The sequence below is a fragment of the Photinus pyralis genome, unplaced genomic scaffold (genome assembly GCF_008802855.1).
Source record: "Photinus pyralis isolate 1611_PpyrPB1 unplaced genomic scaffold, Ppyr1.3 Ppyr1.4_LG7, whole genome shotgun sequence".
In the NCBI taxonomy this organism is placed as follows: domain Eukaryota; kingdom Metazoa; phylum Arthropoda; class Insecta; order Coleoptera; family Lampyridae; genus Photinus; species Photinus pyralis.
Window position 1 is genome coordinate 24,698,306 of NW_022170738.1, and position 17,622 is coordinate 24,715,927.

At 35.4% G+C, this 17,622-nt stretch overlaps 1 protein-coding gene across 1 annotated transcript; it reads left to right on the plus strand.

The window, feature by feature from the left end:
• Window positions 1-5,833: 5,833 nt before the first annotated feature.
• On the plus strand, window positions 5,834-8,287 carry LOC116177307. The gene is made up of 3 exons (XM_031496245.1): window positions 5,834-6,024; window positions 7,439-7,615; window positions 7,669-8,287. Exons 1-3 carry the CDS (start codon window positions 5,901-5,903, stop codon window positions 7,710-7,712), a joined length of 345 nt encoding a protein of 114 aa, XP_031352105.1. The 5' UTR covers window positions 5,834-5,900; the 3' UTR covers window positions 7,713-8,287.
• The last annotated feature ends 9,335 nt before the right edge of the window (window positions 8,288-17,622 follow it).

A 17,622-nucleotide genomic window follows, 5' to 3' on the forward strand; every position in this document is an offset into this window, starting at 1 on the left:
GGAAATGCTCCAGACATGACGTCGCCTTTGGCGCTCTGGAATTTTCTACGCGCGCGATTATTCGAGAATGTACTGGACTTACATTGCTTGCGTGTATAAATGGTTGCGGACCGAACATCGCGACAGTCTACTACCGAACGAGTACGTAATCATCGAGCGCGAAAATCTGATATAAATTGCGAAGTGTGAGTGATATAAGTAATCGATATAAATTGTACGGATTTTATAGTGTTTTAGTTCTGTTGAATAAATATTGATATAAATCGAACCCGAATTTATAAGACACGTTACAATACTATTTACAACAATGTCTGGGTCATAAAGCCATAAAAACTCAAAATTGCAAATGGGGGTTATCCCGCTTGGGCACCCGCGGAAATGTTCATGTCTTGGCCAAGCGAGTGGGAGAGAGGTAAGGTGAAATATGCTTCGAATTATTCTATTTTGTCTCTTTCTGCCTGTGTAGCTTGACCCCGTACAAGCAAATAATAAAGTATACTTTTCAAAATGTACTATAAATGTTCTATTAAGATCTAAATTATTACTTAGATTTAATTTTTTAAGCTTACGGCACGCTTCGGCAATGTGATTTATATGTAATTTAGCCGCCCCTGTTCATAATTAATGTCTATTAGCGTCTTAAAGGGTTTAACGCAGTCCACCATAATTAAAACACAAGCAAGTTGTTTTTGAATGATTTAGAACAGCTGTAGGTGTATTTCTATTACATACTTCCGTAAAAATGGCGCTGACTGTTTTGAGTTTCTCCGTCACCTCTTCCAATGTTGGTGCAGAAATGTGATATTGGTGTCACAAGCGTACAGAAAAAGTGTCCTTAGATCATGTTAAATGATCTAAGGCTAGGACCCTATCGGTTAAGTACATGTATTAAATATAAAAAGGGCGTTAACAAGTCGAGTAAATTTTGTGAAGCCTAGATTAGAAACTAACAGGAAGATACAATAGGGGTCTCACACCCCAAACCACAACAATTACGGAGCCACCGAGCCTTGTCCAAGCTTCCCAATGATCGTTACGTCACTGGATCAGCTTAAGTAATTCAGTAATTTACCGAGTATATGGCTCAGTGGTAGAGCGTTGGGCTTCATAGCCGGAGGTCGGGTGTTCGAGTCTGGACTGAGGTACGAATTTTCATCTGTAATAATTTCCTTAGATCAGTTTCCTACCCCGAATTAGGTTTTCCTGCAGTTTTCCTAATTCGTAAAGTAAACAAATACCGAAGTAGTATAGAACAGCTGAAGACTTTCTGCATGAGGAACCTCTAAAAGCTTTATGCGGGTCACTCTGTAATTGGGTGCAAGCCTGTTCAGGGCTCAGAACAAGAAAGGGATAATAAATAAATAATTCAGGTGCGTTTCATTCACTTTGGAAGCGATCGGTTTTTGCATGACGTTATTATGTATAATAAACACGAGTAAAACGAAAATTGCCCGAAGGTATTAAAAAACCATCAAACCCAGAACTTTACAAATTCATCTTGGCCATACCTTTACATTATTGCCCCTCTTTTATCGTTTATGTACCTAATAATAAAGAAGCACATAATAGAGATTTTACGATTCATAAAATTTTGCCTGCAGTAACGCAAAGAAAATAACTACCTTACAAATTAATTAATCAATGCGGAGCGGTAGAAATTTAAAATGAAGCAGGAAATTCGTGCGCTTTCTTTTCATGCAAAAAAAGTTCGGAGTTATATCCCTGACCCTGTTCTGCGCCCTAGTAGAGTGTCGACATTTCCATTACAAATGCATACATTAAAACTCGGAAACCCAAACCAGAATTGAAACAATTTTACATTACGCATCAGGGCGCACTAACAAATCTGTAAAATCAAACGAAGCCGCGTTATTGAAACTTCGCTGTACCTAACTTTTAATATCATTAAATGCGGGCTTTCGATAACCGAAATTGTGGGCCTTCGTAACTTAGTTGTTTGCAGAACAGTAAACTAGTGTTAGCTAGCAGTAATGTTATTGACAGGTACTTCCATGGCGATGTGGCTAATCACATTACCAGGTGGTGATAGAATTATTGGTAACGCAGAAATTAATTACGACACCTACATCCGTTGTGATAATACCATTGTAAATAATTACGTTCATAAATTGGACCATCAACGTAATAGATTCGTTTTTACGCATTTACCTTCATTTCTCATGCATAGAGAGAATTTTAAGAAAATTCAACTGACCTAATTGGAAATATGTGGTTTGTGTGTGAGATTCAAATCGATTCAAGATGAAAGAAATCAGCTAATTGACTTTGCACGTGGATCTTAAGCCTATTTACCATAAGACATTCATATACATCAATTTTTGACTAATGTCATCAAAACGAAAAAGCACGTGGCGTACGTAGGTAACGATCAAAGGTAAAATAAATGGAGAATTTCAAAACCAGGTTGCATTTACATAAAAACTTGAGATAAGGTCTAAAGTTCCATGTCACTTACTAAAAGATAAATTGTCTCGTAATTATAAAAATTAGGCGGTAAAGAGGAACAAAACATTTTTGGTATGCAAATTGACAATCCAAATTTTTTGTCTTAAAATTTGCGTTTCTTCTTTCATATTTTTTTTAGCAACCGTAACACATAATAGGAGGATTTTTAAGGTTTTTGGATTTTTCCATTTCAATTTTCCAAAATATTTCCCAGAAATCACGCCAAGATAGTTTCTTTACTAATTAGGTGCCTACTGATGAGTGGAAAAATGTCATAACCTTTGTTTGTGTTTTTCCTTGCGAATGTGATTCGTTCAGTGCTGTCATATGAAATTTACTTAATTAATTGTTTATTTATCTATTTATCTATTTATTTATTTATTTATTTATATATATATTTATTTATTTATTTATTTATTTATTTATTTATTTATTTATTTATTTATTTATTTATTGACCTTCTTGTTCTGCGCCAAATTACAGAGTGACCCGCATATTGCTATTAAAGTAATATTATTAGTACAGTATAAATGGCGCTTAAAAATCAGTAGAAATCAGTATATTTACAAAACGCGAGATGGCGTTATGTGGAAATGACATTTTGGTTTGTATGGAGGCGGATACTCCTCTTCTATGAGTTATGATGCAATCTATGTTCACAGCAATTTCAGCGCAATTATAATTCATTTGGAAATATAAAATAGAACGAATGCAGGTATGAAACAAGTATAAATTAAACCGAAATAGCTTTTGTTTTGACATCACCAATGGATATACTCCTTGCAGACGTCTCAATCGCCCTTTGTGATTACCCTCTTCCGACAATCCGTTCTTGAGGTATAATCGAATATGATTGAGGAGGCGGCCTATGGTTGGAAGAAATTAATTCCTTTTGTTGAGAGCTTTCATTAGAGTACCATGAAGGATAAAACTAGTTCCACTCCCCCCTTCCCCTCCACCCCGTACTTTGATAACAGGACAGAAAGAAGGGTAGTAGTTGGTAGAAAAATGAGAGATAAAATTAATTTTTACCCCCCATCCCCCCCCCTCAAGCCCCGTCTCTCCCTGTACAAACCAATTTATTTTGATGAGACCTTTCATTAGAATACCATGAAGGGTAGAACATGAGTGTTTACCTCCCCCCCCCTCCCATTTTCAAACTTTTAACTTGGCACCACTAAAGGCATGCGTATGCAAAATCTGAGACCATTTGTTGTCGTATGTAAAAGTTAAGCACGTTTTACTTTCAAAAACAGTATCTCAGGAAATAATTCGGGGGAGGGGGGGGGGGGGCTTTTAGACAGCGAAATTTAATGGCACACCTTCAAGGTATAGGCTACCTACTGCAAAAAATTCCAGGACTCTAGGACCATTCCCCTGCAAGTAGTTCAAAACGGCAGAAGTGGGTCCGGACGGAAGGACAGACGGACAAAACGCAAATAATACCACATTTTTTTTAATTCTTAAAAAATGCGCTAAAAATTGTATTATGATCAATTAGAATAGTTGTCTCTCTTGTAGCAAGTTCATTAAAAATATAGTTACCTACATTGAATCTCATTTAGTTCAGGTATAAACCTACAATTTATTCGTTTTACTTAAATATAATATCGTTAGGTACCACCGCTTTATTGGAACAGCCTCAAACACAAAAGAATATTTTCGGTTGCAATGCGAAAAAACCAACAGTGAAGGCAAAAACATTCCCGGATAACCAGTTACGCGCCAACCTCCTTGGAGTAGCGCAACATTCTTACGCACTAATCTTGCTCAGTTTCTGTATATTCGTCCTTTTTCAGAAATTCTTGTATCCTTGTTCACGTGCATTTGGATTACTACGAGTAGCTCTTGTTGAAATTTTCGCCTCTGGAATACAGTAGCAAGGTATATAGAACAGGAATATTAAATAATTCTTATCCTCTTAAACCCTATCTTAAACACACCCTGAAAGGAAGTACAAGTTAGTAAATAAGCGAGTAAATAAGAAAGAAGCAGCTGAAATGGATTAGGAAAGACTTGACGTTATTAGCCCCCCCCCCCCTTTGATTAAGCGTTATCAACAACAAAAAACCGCAGGAAAAGCCCGAAATGTTCCACAATCTTAATTAATTGTTCACTTGATTTCGTCGAATTCTGAAAAATGTGATGACAGCTGTAAAAGTTATGTTAACTTCTTTCTATACTGAATTGAAATATTCCGAGTTTAACGTGTATATTAACAGTTAATGTAATGAAATTAGTATAATAGTACAATATACCTACAATATAATTTTAGGTTTAGTTCGACTTACATTTTGCATCTGGCAAGGATCACCTTTTCCGTATAGACTACCTAGAGAGGAAACCTCCTCGGTTGAAAGGGACAGGGACATCTTTCGCATCTTGCATAGACCGCCTCATTGTTAGCGACCGCCGATAAACCTCGAACGCCTTTTTCTTAACAACTGATGAGATTGTCTGTCAATCTAACTACAAGAACTTCAACCTGACGCCAATACTTGCAAATCACTTCAGTGAAATAAATATTATTTTGATGTGATCTAATAATAATAATACGTCAGACTGGGGCAAACATTAAATAGTTGATCGTAAACAGCCACACACTGTCAATTCATCGCTACAACATTCTTGTATGTGCTTTTGTTGAGATGATTGATACCCGATTCGGTTTAAGTAAGTCGTTAACGATCTTGACACACACTATCGATTCACCAGTGCAATCGGTCTAAAACGACGGATTCGATAGATCAATCGTATCATCTTTGAATTTATAACTATCAGAAACGCGGAACCCATACAACAGTTTGTGACCATATCCGGACTTGCAGCCGCTAGGGGCAGTTCGATCGTTTGAAAGTCCGTGGCCGTTTCATTGAAACTGGAATTGTTGTTTTGTCGCTCAAACAATAGATTACAGCATTTCAAACAATGTAAGTAATTGAAGTTGTAATTTGAAAGTTTTGCCTTCTATCGTTAGATGTCAGGAAGGTTTTTTGTTTTTAGAAATATGATTGGAATGTTCTAACAATAAATCCCTTACACAGCGTAGCGTAAATAAGTGTGTGTTTTGAGTGGCTTTTGATGATTGTGATTTATGTTTAGTCAGTGACATTCTAACGTGTGCTTGTTGATTGTTGAACTTTTACTTTTTGATAAGTCGGGCTGAGTGATAATAATGAACATTATCATAAATTGTAGGGATTAGTGTTACGTTGTTTTAAAGTGAAGTACTTATAGTGTAATCATCGAGATAATCATTGACTTTACAACTTACAAATTCAAATTTCAATGGTGTGATGTTACATGTACATTTTTAGGACAATTTTTGTGAAATTAGATGTGTAGTGCCTAACTAAATGATGTAATATTGGAACTTACACCATTTTCGATAAAAGATTTATCTCGGGATTTATTTTATATCATTGTAACGTAACATGCCTGGAACGTATTGCTACTACTTCAACTGTAACAAGAAGAAAAGTGACTTTCCACTTTTGCGAATGTTTAGAATTCCTGTAAAGGATAGCCAACAGACCAAGCGATGGATTATAAACTGTGGTAGGTACGTATACCATATACTCTGTAATGAGGCTTAACGATAATTTAATTGATATGATAGATTGACTACGGTCTTTTCTTGATAATTTCTATCTCGATTTCTATACACTGTGATTTGGTGAATTATCGGAAACTCTAATGAGGTAATGTATTTAATATACCAATGAACAACAGTACCTATAACAGGCGATCAGAAATGAATTGCTGTCGCCTTTGGAAGTTCAAGTTAAGCTATTTCCCATGTAAACAAAAATTCCAAAAGTGACTCGACAGCAACTCGTTTTTGATCGCATGGTATATAATAAACCAAGGAAATTTGGGATTAAGTTTAATTTTCCCTCCACTTCAAATGTATAATTCCTATTCCTCGGTAAATATCGACTGAATATAAAAGTTGTTTAACATTTTATTTCCCATAAGAAGGCAGGTATTTCATTGGTTTTATTTCAGAAAACAAATGAATAACGAAAAACAATTGAATTTCTTTAAATAGCAATGCACACTTTCATTAGCTCATTTGATAGAGATTTTTTTTCTCTTTTCAGTGACGTAACACGTTAGCACCCGTGTAGAAGAAATTAATTTTTATTTCAAGCTTTTTGTGATAGGTTATGCCACTGCCCTTTTGAACATTTATTGCGATGAAAACCATTTTACTGCTAATTTCATTTTGCCTTCAAGGTTTAATAAGAAACGTACACGTTCATTTGTTTTATTTTCATATAGGATATCTGGATTAATGTTATTGATCTAATCATCATAAATATTTTTGAAAATTTTTTTTGAATAAAGGTACTAATAAAGAGGAAAAAAATTTCTATCAAATGAGCCTAAAGAAAAAGTGCATTGCCATTAAAAAAAATCTATTTGAATCTCTCTAAGTAATTTAGCGTTTGACAAACAAGAGCTACCTACGCTTTTACAAGTCATAGCTCGGTTCGTATTAGTCATACAGCAATCGTTAAAAAACCATTTTCTTCGTTTTGTTATAAGCTGCACTGTTTATTTTTTATAATATCCATACGTTCGAGGTTTCCGCGAACCAATTAAAAACATTGATTATATCTATGAAATAGGTACTGATGCCTTCATTTGCGAATAACTCAAAAGTATAATTTTACAAAAAGAAATGCGAGAAGAAATGTATAGAACAGTTTTTGCTTAGAACTAATTTTTCAATCTATTGCTGTGAACAAATTATAATAAAAATGTCCATCTCCGAGATGGGATGGCAAGTACTCCCAGGGTGAAAGCGATTTCGATGCTTAGGCCTTCCTACCTATTATCAAAAATTCAAGTAAATCGGTTCATTTTGAACAAATTGACATGTCAAAACCTCCGTTTTCTGGATTATAGGCTATATTACAAGAGCTGATCCATTTCCAGTGAGCTAAATACACTATATTATTTACAGCAAAAATCATCTTATTCGATATGGAACCAAAGCAACTACACTCAAAGTACATATGCGAGCATCATTTTACAGAAGAATCATTTATGGATCCCCAAAATCGTCTCAGGCTAACATCAAATGCTGTTCCACTTCATTATAGCGGTTCAGTTTCATCGGCAAGAAAATCAGCCTCGGCCAGTATGTTATGATCTAATAAGTATACATTACCTAACTCGTTTATTATTACGCAGGCCCCCCTTTGAAGGTTAGAGCACCTACGCTGTTCTTCACCTGAAAGTGGATCTTCGGCAACATGGAAGAAGTAATAGATATTCCATCTGTGCGGACAAGTTGTAAAAGAACTCTTACATATGAAGACACCCCTAAAGAAAAAAAAACTAAGGACCCGCCTTGGTACCCAGAAAAAAATAATAAAAAATAGACAACAACAAGTGGTGAGGATGAAAACCAAAATTAAAAAACTGCAGCATTCCTCTAAATTAGAGATCGTTTTAAACAATTTTAATTTTTCAAACAAAAATTCAAAAGTAATGGCGAAAATGCAGTTTAAAACGAAGCATAGAAAGTGGACTTGGCAAAAAAGAAGGCTTTCGTTAATGATTTTTTATAAGTCGCCCACCTGCTACACACTCATGCGGCAACAAGGGATCATTTTACCTGCGCCATCAACAATCCGCCATTGGATTGGTAGATCCATGTTTAAGACAGGGTTTTGCAAAAAATATATGTACCAAATTAAGTCAAAATTCCAGGAGTATTCTGCAAATGAACGAGCAGCAGTTTGATGTTTTGAAGAAATTTAATGTCCATTATGGAGTGTTTGCAGTACTCCAAAGAAATGGACCTTGTAGAGGGATATGAAGATTTGGGCCATTTAGGCAGAACTGGCAGGCTGAAGCTCGGCCTGAAGCTGGCATTCTCGTCGAAATCGATAGCCGTTAGAAAATTTTTGAGTCTCAATTAATTTTCATCATATATTCTTAGACTTCATTGATAGACTATTTGATTGTCTGGATAGCAGAACACTGTTTACATCTAATCCATATTAATCAGCTTTTTCTGCTACCAACAAATATGTTCAAGATACACTGCAAGAGGCCATTCAACTCTTTCCCAAATTACAAAAGCTGGATTTTAGAAATGGGCGAAAAACAAGGCCTCCATGTTTTGCTGGTTTCTTACAAACCGTTTATTCCACTCGTATGCTTTTTAATGAAGAGAAGTAAACGGAATTATGTTCATTTTAACAAACAGGTTAAACCAAGATGTGTAAGAAAATCTTTTCTCAATTTATCGACAAAAAGGGGGTTACTGGTAGAAATCCATCTGCAAAAATGTTGAGCACAGATTTCAGGAGCAGCGCAATCAACTGCTTGATAAAACCACCCACGTCCTCAAATTGTGAACCTGATCTAGATATTGTCATGGAAGTCGATGAATGAAACTCAAATTGTTGAGAGCACAGACAAAAGTTCGTCATCCTCTTCGCAACGAGAAATGGACAGTGACAAAGAAGAAACGTTGGAAGATTGTGCTGTTGCTTATTTTGCAGGGTACCTCGAATTTAAATGCATCAAAGAGTTTGATTGCAATGCATGGCAGGAAACATTATGTACTGACGACATCTCACTTTTTAATAAAAATCAAATATTAATAATAAATAAAACATACGACACCCTAACAATACCTATACCGCCTTAAAAGCTCCAGAAACAGTTTTATAATATATTAACATGTCGTTAAACATTTTTAAAAAATATTATGAGATATTGTATTGTAAATAGGGAATTGGTCGAATCATTAAAAATAAAATAGAAAAAAAAATTAAAAAAACAAATTGCGATTGGTTAAGTCATGAAACATGTCAAGAGCATAGGCATTATATATTAAATCAATTAGTGCAATGTAACATATATAAAAAGTGTAAGTGGTTTAAAGGTAGTGCCAATCCTAAACAATGTCCGAAATTAAGGATTTTAAAAAATCGTTAGAAGTCAAAGTTTTGGTAGTGTGTAAATGCATAGATTTGTATTGAATCATGTATAGGTAGATATTGTTGTTTTTAATATGTATACTTTATTACGTTGTCCTTGGTTAGTTAGTCAAGATGTTTATAAATGAGGGCTGCCCATATGTAAATTAGTTATAAATTCAATATATACATTTTTGTGACTTTATGTTCCTCTCTTACAAACTTGGAGGTCTGAGTTGAGTTAGTTTTTTTGGTGGAATTTTGGTTACAGTGTTTGATCGCCCTACAAAAGATTTGCAATTATTCATTATAAGATTTGGCGGTAAAATGTGTATTTAGTATAGTTATTCTCAATAACCGAAATTAGACAGTATCCGAAATTTATGCCCATAATGTGTTGTGAGCACAGCAGCTGACCCAGAATGCTATCGGAGTAAACGTTCCCGATGAACGGGTAAAAAGATTAACCAAAACGCGTTGTGGGTATATTTGTTCCCACAACCCAAAGCCAGTACTCATGAGCTCTTGTTTCGTGTTGTGGGGGTATTGATTTGATCAGTTCGCGTTGGGTTTAATACGAATTAGCCATAACGCTTTTAAATGAAACCAGTGATAGTAAATGGAAAATCCAACTTTGTTCAGGAAACAACATTCCACTCTTATATAAATTGTGCACGCCTCCTGCAGATAAAGCGCATGGATTAGGAAAATTCAAGAATACGTGAGATTTTAAAAGAAAATATGATCCTAAGGTAGTTTGGAGGGTACAAAATTAAGCATAGATGTATAATTGATTTGTACCTATGTAGACCTTCCCAATTGTGTTTTTAACATTATCATTATCATTGAAATACTTGAGCAAAGATCATGATCTTTGACTTGAGTAGCTACATACATAAGGAAGCTTAAATTACATTTGAAACTGAAAGCAAAAAACCTACGTAGGCGTCCTTGATCAATTAAACAATATGGTCAGAGAATCTCTGATTCTGAGAATCTCTCCGTAACCTGCTCAGCGAAATGATAACCGTAGAGGTCTCCCCATGACCTACTGCCTCCCCATTGTGTCTTTACCCGAAGAAGAGCAATTTCTGCAATTGCGTGTAGTGACGTTAGAATAGTTTCTGGTGCGGTGCAGTTCTGATTAACATGACCCAACTTACGACAGTTCCAGCATTCCACTTGAGGTTGAGGTCTATGAAACAGGAGTTGAACAATTTTCTACTGCGACTCTAAGGGTGTCTAACTTATTACAGAGTAAGAGATTTTAATTCATCTATAGATTTAATGTCTACCAAACCTAACTGATTTTGATAGGTGTTATATGGCGTAAGATATCTTTAATATACTATAATATAATAAAATTTAGTACAAGACTCGTCAGTAAAATGGTATTATTAAATGTAATGTGTAATGTATCATTTTCCTGACTTTTATGTAAGTAAATAACTATTATGTATTTCACACTATGCCCATTTTTCACTCGCTAAAACCAATTTTACAGTCACAAAATAACTTTAACTCCAATCAACTAGATTTACAATTTGTTCCATATCTGTACAACCAAATAGCGATAATTAATCTCCTCAAACCGTTGCTGTGTCCTGTGTCCGTTTAATTTAAATTAAAATTTTAATTTGCCCGGTCATTATGGTCATAATTTTAATCACGCTCAAAATAAAGCGACCATTTCTATTTCACAAACAATTCTTTCCCCGTAAACTCAAATGAGTTGCTGCAAATTACGACGGTATGCCGATTGTCTTCGTAACCCGCACACATTCCCTCAAAACGCCAGAAGATAAATTTCAACACCGCCGCGACATTTATCGTTTTATGTATTCCGACGCTCCCTGTTTTCACACTTTTCGCATTCTTTATGCTGCACTAAATTATAAAATAAATTTAGTCCCGCCGTAAGTAAACATAGTTTTCTTGTTTTTTGCGGGCGCGTCGTAAAGCGGAGAGTCTTGAATTATTGACCCACTTCGTCAAAGGAGCTATAGCCGAAACAACGTACAAGGAACATAAGGAAGTACACGGAACGAAATTAATTAATCATAAGGATTATGGAGTATAGAGGATCTTGAAAAAATTAGGGATTAGACTGTAATAAGTTACATGGGAACTTTTATATAGTTCTTTTATGTGGAAAATGAAACAATGTCCGGGAATAATTACCGCTTCGAGCTTTTCCCTCCGTTCCAGTTCCTTCAGTTTTATTACTTGAAATATGGTTTAGCGGGTTTATTGATTTGGTTTTATTATTTAGCCTTATTGATTTTGAGTTCGCATCGCATTTACATTTTTTTCTAATTTAACGACCGTGCCTAATTATTTTTAATTATTTGGCCTATTAAAGTTGTTTTACAATCGCTCTTCAGTTCTGATAATGCCTACATCTCCCCCAGAGTCACCGATCGAACCACCAGATTAGAAGGTATGGAGTTCTGGATTCTGGATTACGATAGGAGGGTGAACAGTGTCCACGCGTACTTAGGCCTCAAATTCGGGCCCTTTGTACTACCTCCCTGACTAGGGTCGCCCGACCCCTCAACATCACTCAAGCCATCCCACACGTGAGATGAACCTTAGGACGCTGGAAGGGGAGGCGGCTCTAATCGTAGCCATGTCCGGCCAGGATTCCCCCAACATGGATCGTCTCAGTTGGACTAGAGCGGGACATTCACAGAGTATGTGGTATGCCGTCTCGTCGTCTGTGTAACATCCTCTACAAGATGGTGATTCCACCAAACCCATGCAGTGCATGTGCTTGTTTAGTTTACAGTGCCCAGAAAGTATGCCCACGAGTAACCTCAGGTTCTTCCTTGGGTATGGTATGGAGTTTTTACACCACTGATACAGCATCAGAAACGGAAATGACTCTTATACAAATATTCATCAGTTCTCGCCGTGAATTAATATCTTTGTTATTGGTGTCGTACCAAAAACTGTGGAAAGCATAAAAAGTAGAAATAAAGAGAAGTTGATACCTAATGAGTAGAACACCGAATATGATGAGATCTTGATGAGAGACTTCCCGGTTGCATAATTCAGAGGTGTCCTTGTTTTATGGTGCAAGGTCGTGTCCTGGGATTTCTCTGATGAGCCAATGCTTTAGGGAGGTTAATTGGACGTTTAATTTGTTAAGTCTTGAATCAAGCTTAATCAATAAATTTAAATATCTGGCATTATTTTTGTATTTGTGGGGATACATTATTCAATTTTGGAGACAAGTTTAGTTGACATTAGTTAGAATAAATCAATATTTCTTTCATTAGGTAATTTGATTTCACTGTTATTTCCCTTGTATCTTCTCGGTTTTATACAGGGAAAGTAAAGTATTTAACGAAGTTGGGTGGCGCTCAAGCCTATGGTAAGTGCAACGAGGAATCCAAGATTATATACCCTAAACCAATCCACCTCCGTGGAGGCCTTTAATTTTTCCAACACTGAGCTAGCTTGATGCTCTGGCTTTGCTGCAGACCAATAAAAACAAGATGATTGACTTGTTACGTTCACTTTGGGCAAATGTAACAAAAATACCTTCAGATACGCACACGGTAAGCTCAGGCAAGGTTCTTATACACAAGCAAAGATAAAGTAAAAGGGAAAAGTAATAATAGTAATTCGAATAGGAGAATGGAGATTTAATCTAATGATCTCAAAAATATTACAGATAGGTCACTGTAATATATAGATCTGAATTTGCATTTATATTAATTTTTATTCAGAGGCGATCATCACGTATCGGGGCAAATAATAATATCAGAATAGGCTTCCGCAGAAAACAACGGAGCTATATTCTTAAATAAATATCAAACAAAGGTAGTAATTACAACTCGATTGTATCGAAAACCAGTATGTAACCAAACGTATATGATGGAGGCGTCGAAAGTAAGAAAAAAATTATTTCTGAACTCTGGTTGTGACGGCCGTCTGAATTTAGAAGGACTCTTTCTGCCTAATCTGTAACAGATAACAACACAATCATTCAAATAAGAGGAGTAGTGAATAACGCGGCACATAAAATATTGAGAAAGCAGTTCTGACGTCTCACACTCAACAATCGGGTATTAAATCGTAATTAATACTCAATAAAAATCAATAATTTACGTTAAGTAACCAAAAGCAAAATTTTTAGTACAATTCGGGTATGAAAGCAAGAACGTGACGTTAAGAAAACTACTTTACGATGCACAAATATCTAAATTTCTATTCAACAGTAATGCAATATAACCAATTCAGAATACAAATCAGGTAGTATGAGCAAATTCTTTGGAGTAAATCAACGTAGGTAATTAAAAATTGTAGACATAGATCTCGGACCAAGTCTGGGAAACTAATTTACAAAGCAATATACAGGATACAATGTAATCAAACTAACAGAAATAAATTTATTTTATTTATTTTATTTATTTTATTTATTTTATTTATTTTATTTATTTTATTTATTTTATTTATTTTATTTATTTTATTTATTTTATTTATTTTATTTATTTAATTTATTTAATTTATTTTATTTATTTTATTTATTTTATTTATTTTATTTATTTTATTTATTTTATTTATTTTATTTATTTTATTTATTTTATTTATTTTATTTATTTTTGAGTGGGCGTGGTTACAGCCAAGGCTGCTCTACCAACCCAACCCACTATACACTTACAAATATCCATGCCCGAACTCGGATTCGAACCAGGGACCCTTAGCACCACAGTCCAGCTTCAACCTGAACTGCGCCACACGGGCGGGCTAAATTGTGAGAGTAATCAGAAAATAACGTAGACAAAATCAGGTAACAACACAAGTAAAATACGGTAAAATCAGATATATCGGAACGATTTAAGCGAACGATAATCTACAAGGTTTCGCTAATATTTGCGGTTAGGAACTATATTGTAATTTCCATTTCGAAGTAGTAATGTTGGTATAATCACATGTTTGGTTTCACTGAAATTTCGGAGGAATCTGCCAGTAATGTAGAAATTCATCTATCACGAGACGTTCGTCAATGTCAATACAGCTAAAATGGCGGGTCCAGGTAAAAATTCGATGTTATTCACGTACTGCGTAGTGCGTAGGTAATGAGTAATAACCAGGTAAATACAAAGTACTAGGTAAACTAAAAGAGAAAACGATGGAAACTCAGAGTGCCCAGCAGAAAAACCTAAAAAGAACCAAAATCAAAGACGCGACCGCTTCTGCCCAATCCGAAAGCACAAATTTATTGTGTCTGAAAATCCGCCATTCGACGTACATTCTCTCATTGGAGATAAGCCAGATTGTTTTTTTATTTATTTACATCAATAATAAAAAAATCCTCTTTTATTTCAAGTTATGCAATCTTCTAGGGAACTTTTCCTTTCTGTTTCGAGGTTTTTGTGCTTCGTTTAGTACTTCTTCCTTTTTTGCGTATTTCTTTTTGTCATTGCCGATGTCCTCTTAGTTAACGTTTAGTGCCCTATCTGCTTTAGTTTTCTCGGTGGATTACTTTAATGGTTGCGGAAAAATGAGTAGCGGTACAAATGCGAGCACTAAAGCACAATTTCAGATTTAAATTACCAAGTGGCGAGTTAGGGGTGAAGTTGGCACGTCAACTGATATTCTGAATACTTCGAATAATTTAATTGAGAAACGATTCCGCATACTTATTTGTTAAATGACACGTATACTGTTGTTACAACTGACTCGTTTCGCAGTTGTAAAAAAAACGATAGCGAGGCTCGCCGTGAAAAGTAAAAATTAGTCACGTTACGAAAAAGATTTCCCTTGAAAAAGAGTTACTACGTTTAATTCTCCGTTAACTTCTAATCTAGTTGTACTAATTGCACCACTCAGGAAAAGCATTAACATTTAGGCACAATTAATGTAGTAGATTGTTAAAGCCCAAGGGCAGATTTATAATAGGCCATTCGTGGTTACGAATAATCTTAGGTAACAACCACGATTGAACCAGTAAGCTTTTGTGCTTACTGCGGAAAGGATCCCTAGATAAATGAATGGCTTTGACTCTCTACATAAAACAGAATTGACTTGCATCGGAATCGAAACGAAAGCTCTCTGTCAACTACTTCTGCTATAGTTGCAGTGCATAATATTCGGCATTGTGCTACAGAGATCAATAATTCCGTGTGTACTGAAAAAGGAGTAATTAGAGGTACTACGTGCATTTTATTTACGGTGTTTGTTTCGCAACAAGCTAGAGAAAGAAAAGTTCCCACATTAACGCGAGGAGTTTTCCACCTTTTCACATTTTATGAATTCTTGCAAAGTTTGAAGAACTGGAGCACAAAGTTCTATAGACCGAATTTCATCATCTCTTAATGTCTAATAATGGAAGGAGACTCACCTAAAAATCCACGCTCAGTCACTTCCTCTCCATTTTTGTCTGCGATAGCCTGGAAATTGAAAATCGTATTATGAGCGAAAAACTGATAGGTGGATAAAAATCACATTAAAAATACAATCCTATACCGAGCACAAAAGGCGAAATAAATATCGCACTCACAAACACACCTTTTCAATCCCATTCCCGATCAAATACCGTTACGGAAGTAAACGCCCAAGTCCGCGAAAAAATCGCGTCAATTCTTTCACAGTACATAATATTAGTAAGAGAAATTTATATTTATAGGTAGAGGGTAGGTTAATTTAGGGTATCGCAATTTATATTACGGGCATGCAATTTAGTGCCGAAGAGTAATGGTGGTCCTTTATCATCTTCGTGCTTTGAGAAGGGTCGACGATCGCGCGTCTTAATCGACAACCTGGTAAAGTAGCAGTCTCAGGTGTAAGGTTCGATAAAAATGAATTGCTTACGGTCTGATTGATTGATGGTTGCTTGTGTCTCGGAGTAATTTACATGCGCTTTGTTGAAATTCATTCAAAAATTGATATATATGTAGGTATCCCCTTCTTTAACCTATATGAAATATTGACATTTTCAACCCTTGTCATATGCAAATATCAGTTTTTCATTCTCCTTACTGAATGACAGCACATTTTCTCATTGCGTAGTATTCATGGTCGGCTTAAGGAACGGAAAAGCTGATTGACCGGAAAATAAAACATCTACAACTAATTACGGACGCTTCCGATAACTCATGACACGAATTTCTCGCCGCAGGGATAGTTGCAAATACAACCAAATTGCAAGGGTTAATTAGCCCTCTCTTACAAGCAGTTGCAAGCAAGACACTTCACAATGGGGTGAACAAATACAATTAAAACTGAGTACATCACCTTTTGTTACAGCACAAAACTTACACGACAATTGCATTTGAAATTTACACAAATAGAACTTACCTACTGTACTGGCTGAAGGAACAAACCAAATTGACGCTACTTTTACAATGAATCTGCATGAACCCACAAATTGCACCATCATAAATGCACACGTAACTTTAGTTGAAATCGAACATCTCAGAGTATCCAAAGTGGTAACCTACAAGGAGAAAATGGTCCGTCATCTTTGGGGCTAAACCTTCAAGTGCGAGTAGCTGGCCATTGATTTCCAGTTTTATATGTTATCATTCGACCATATGAAGGATATAAAGACAAATAATTGAGGGATTGAAACATTTTGATTGTCTCATGTATACATTGAAATTATAGTTTGTTTGAGAATCACAGTATTCCAATTGTGTCCGGTTAAGTTTGGCGAATTGTTATTGGTGCATATTTAATGCGAGGTTGCATTTTCACTTCCTTTCCTTTTTTATTGCGAGTACTTGTGTGGTTTTCACATTCAACTTGAGTCGTATTTCATCGCTAACAAATTAAATGTCAGTTTAAAATTGATTTGTAAGTATTCTGATATTATGGAGATTGTGAATCCTCGAAGTAATTTGAATAGAGACTAATCACTAATTTCTCATTATGGAGGATTTAATTGGATTAGATGGACACGTAAGTGAGCAGCAATTTTCATAACCACCTGTTAATTGTTCGCTCTAGGACTGGCCCAATTTAATTCTAAACCGTTGCTGTTTTTTTTTTTTTTTTTTGTTTATTTAAGGCGTCGACTACTTGGTCATTAGCCTATTGTAAATACTGTATAAATCATAACATGTCGAATATATTTGCAGACCTTAGGTATTTTATTACATTTTTAAGATGTTGTGGCTGTTTGAGATTATTATTTTTCAAATAACCTTTTTATTAACAGAAGGTAGGTTAAATTGTGTATTTTTGAAGGCACTTGGTATGT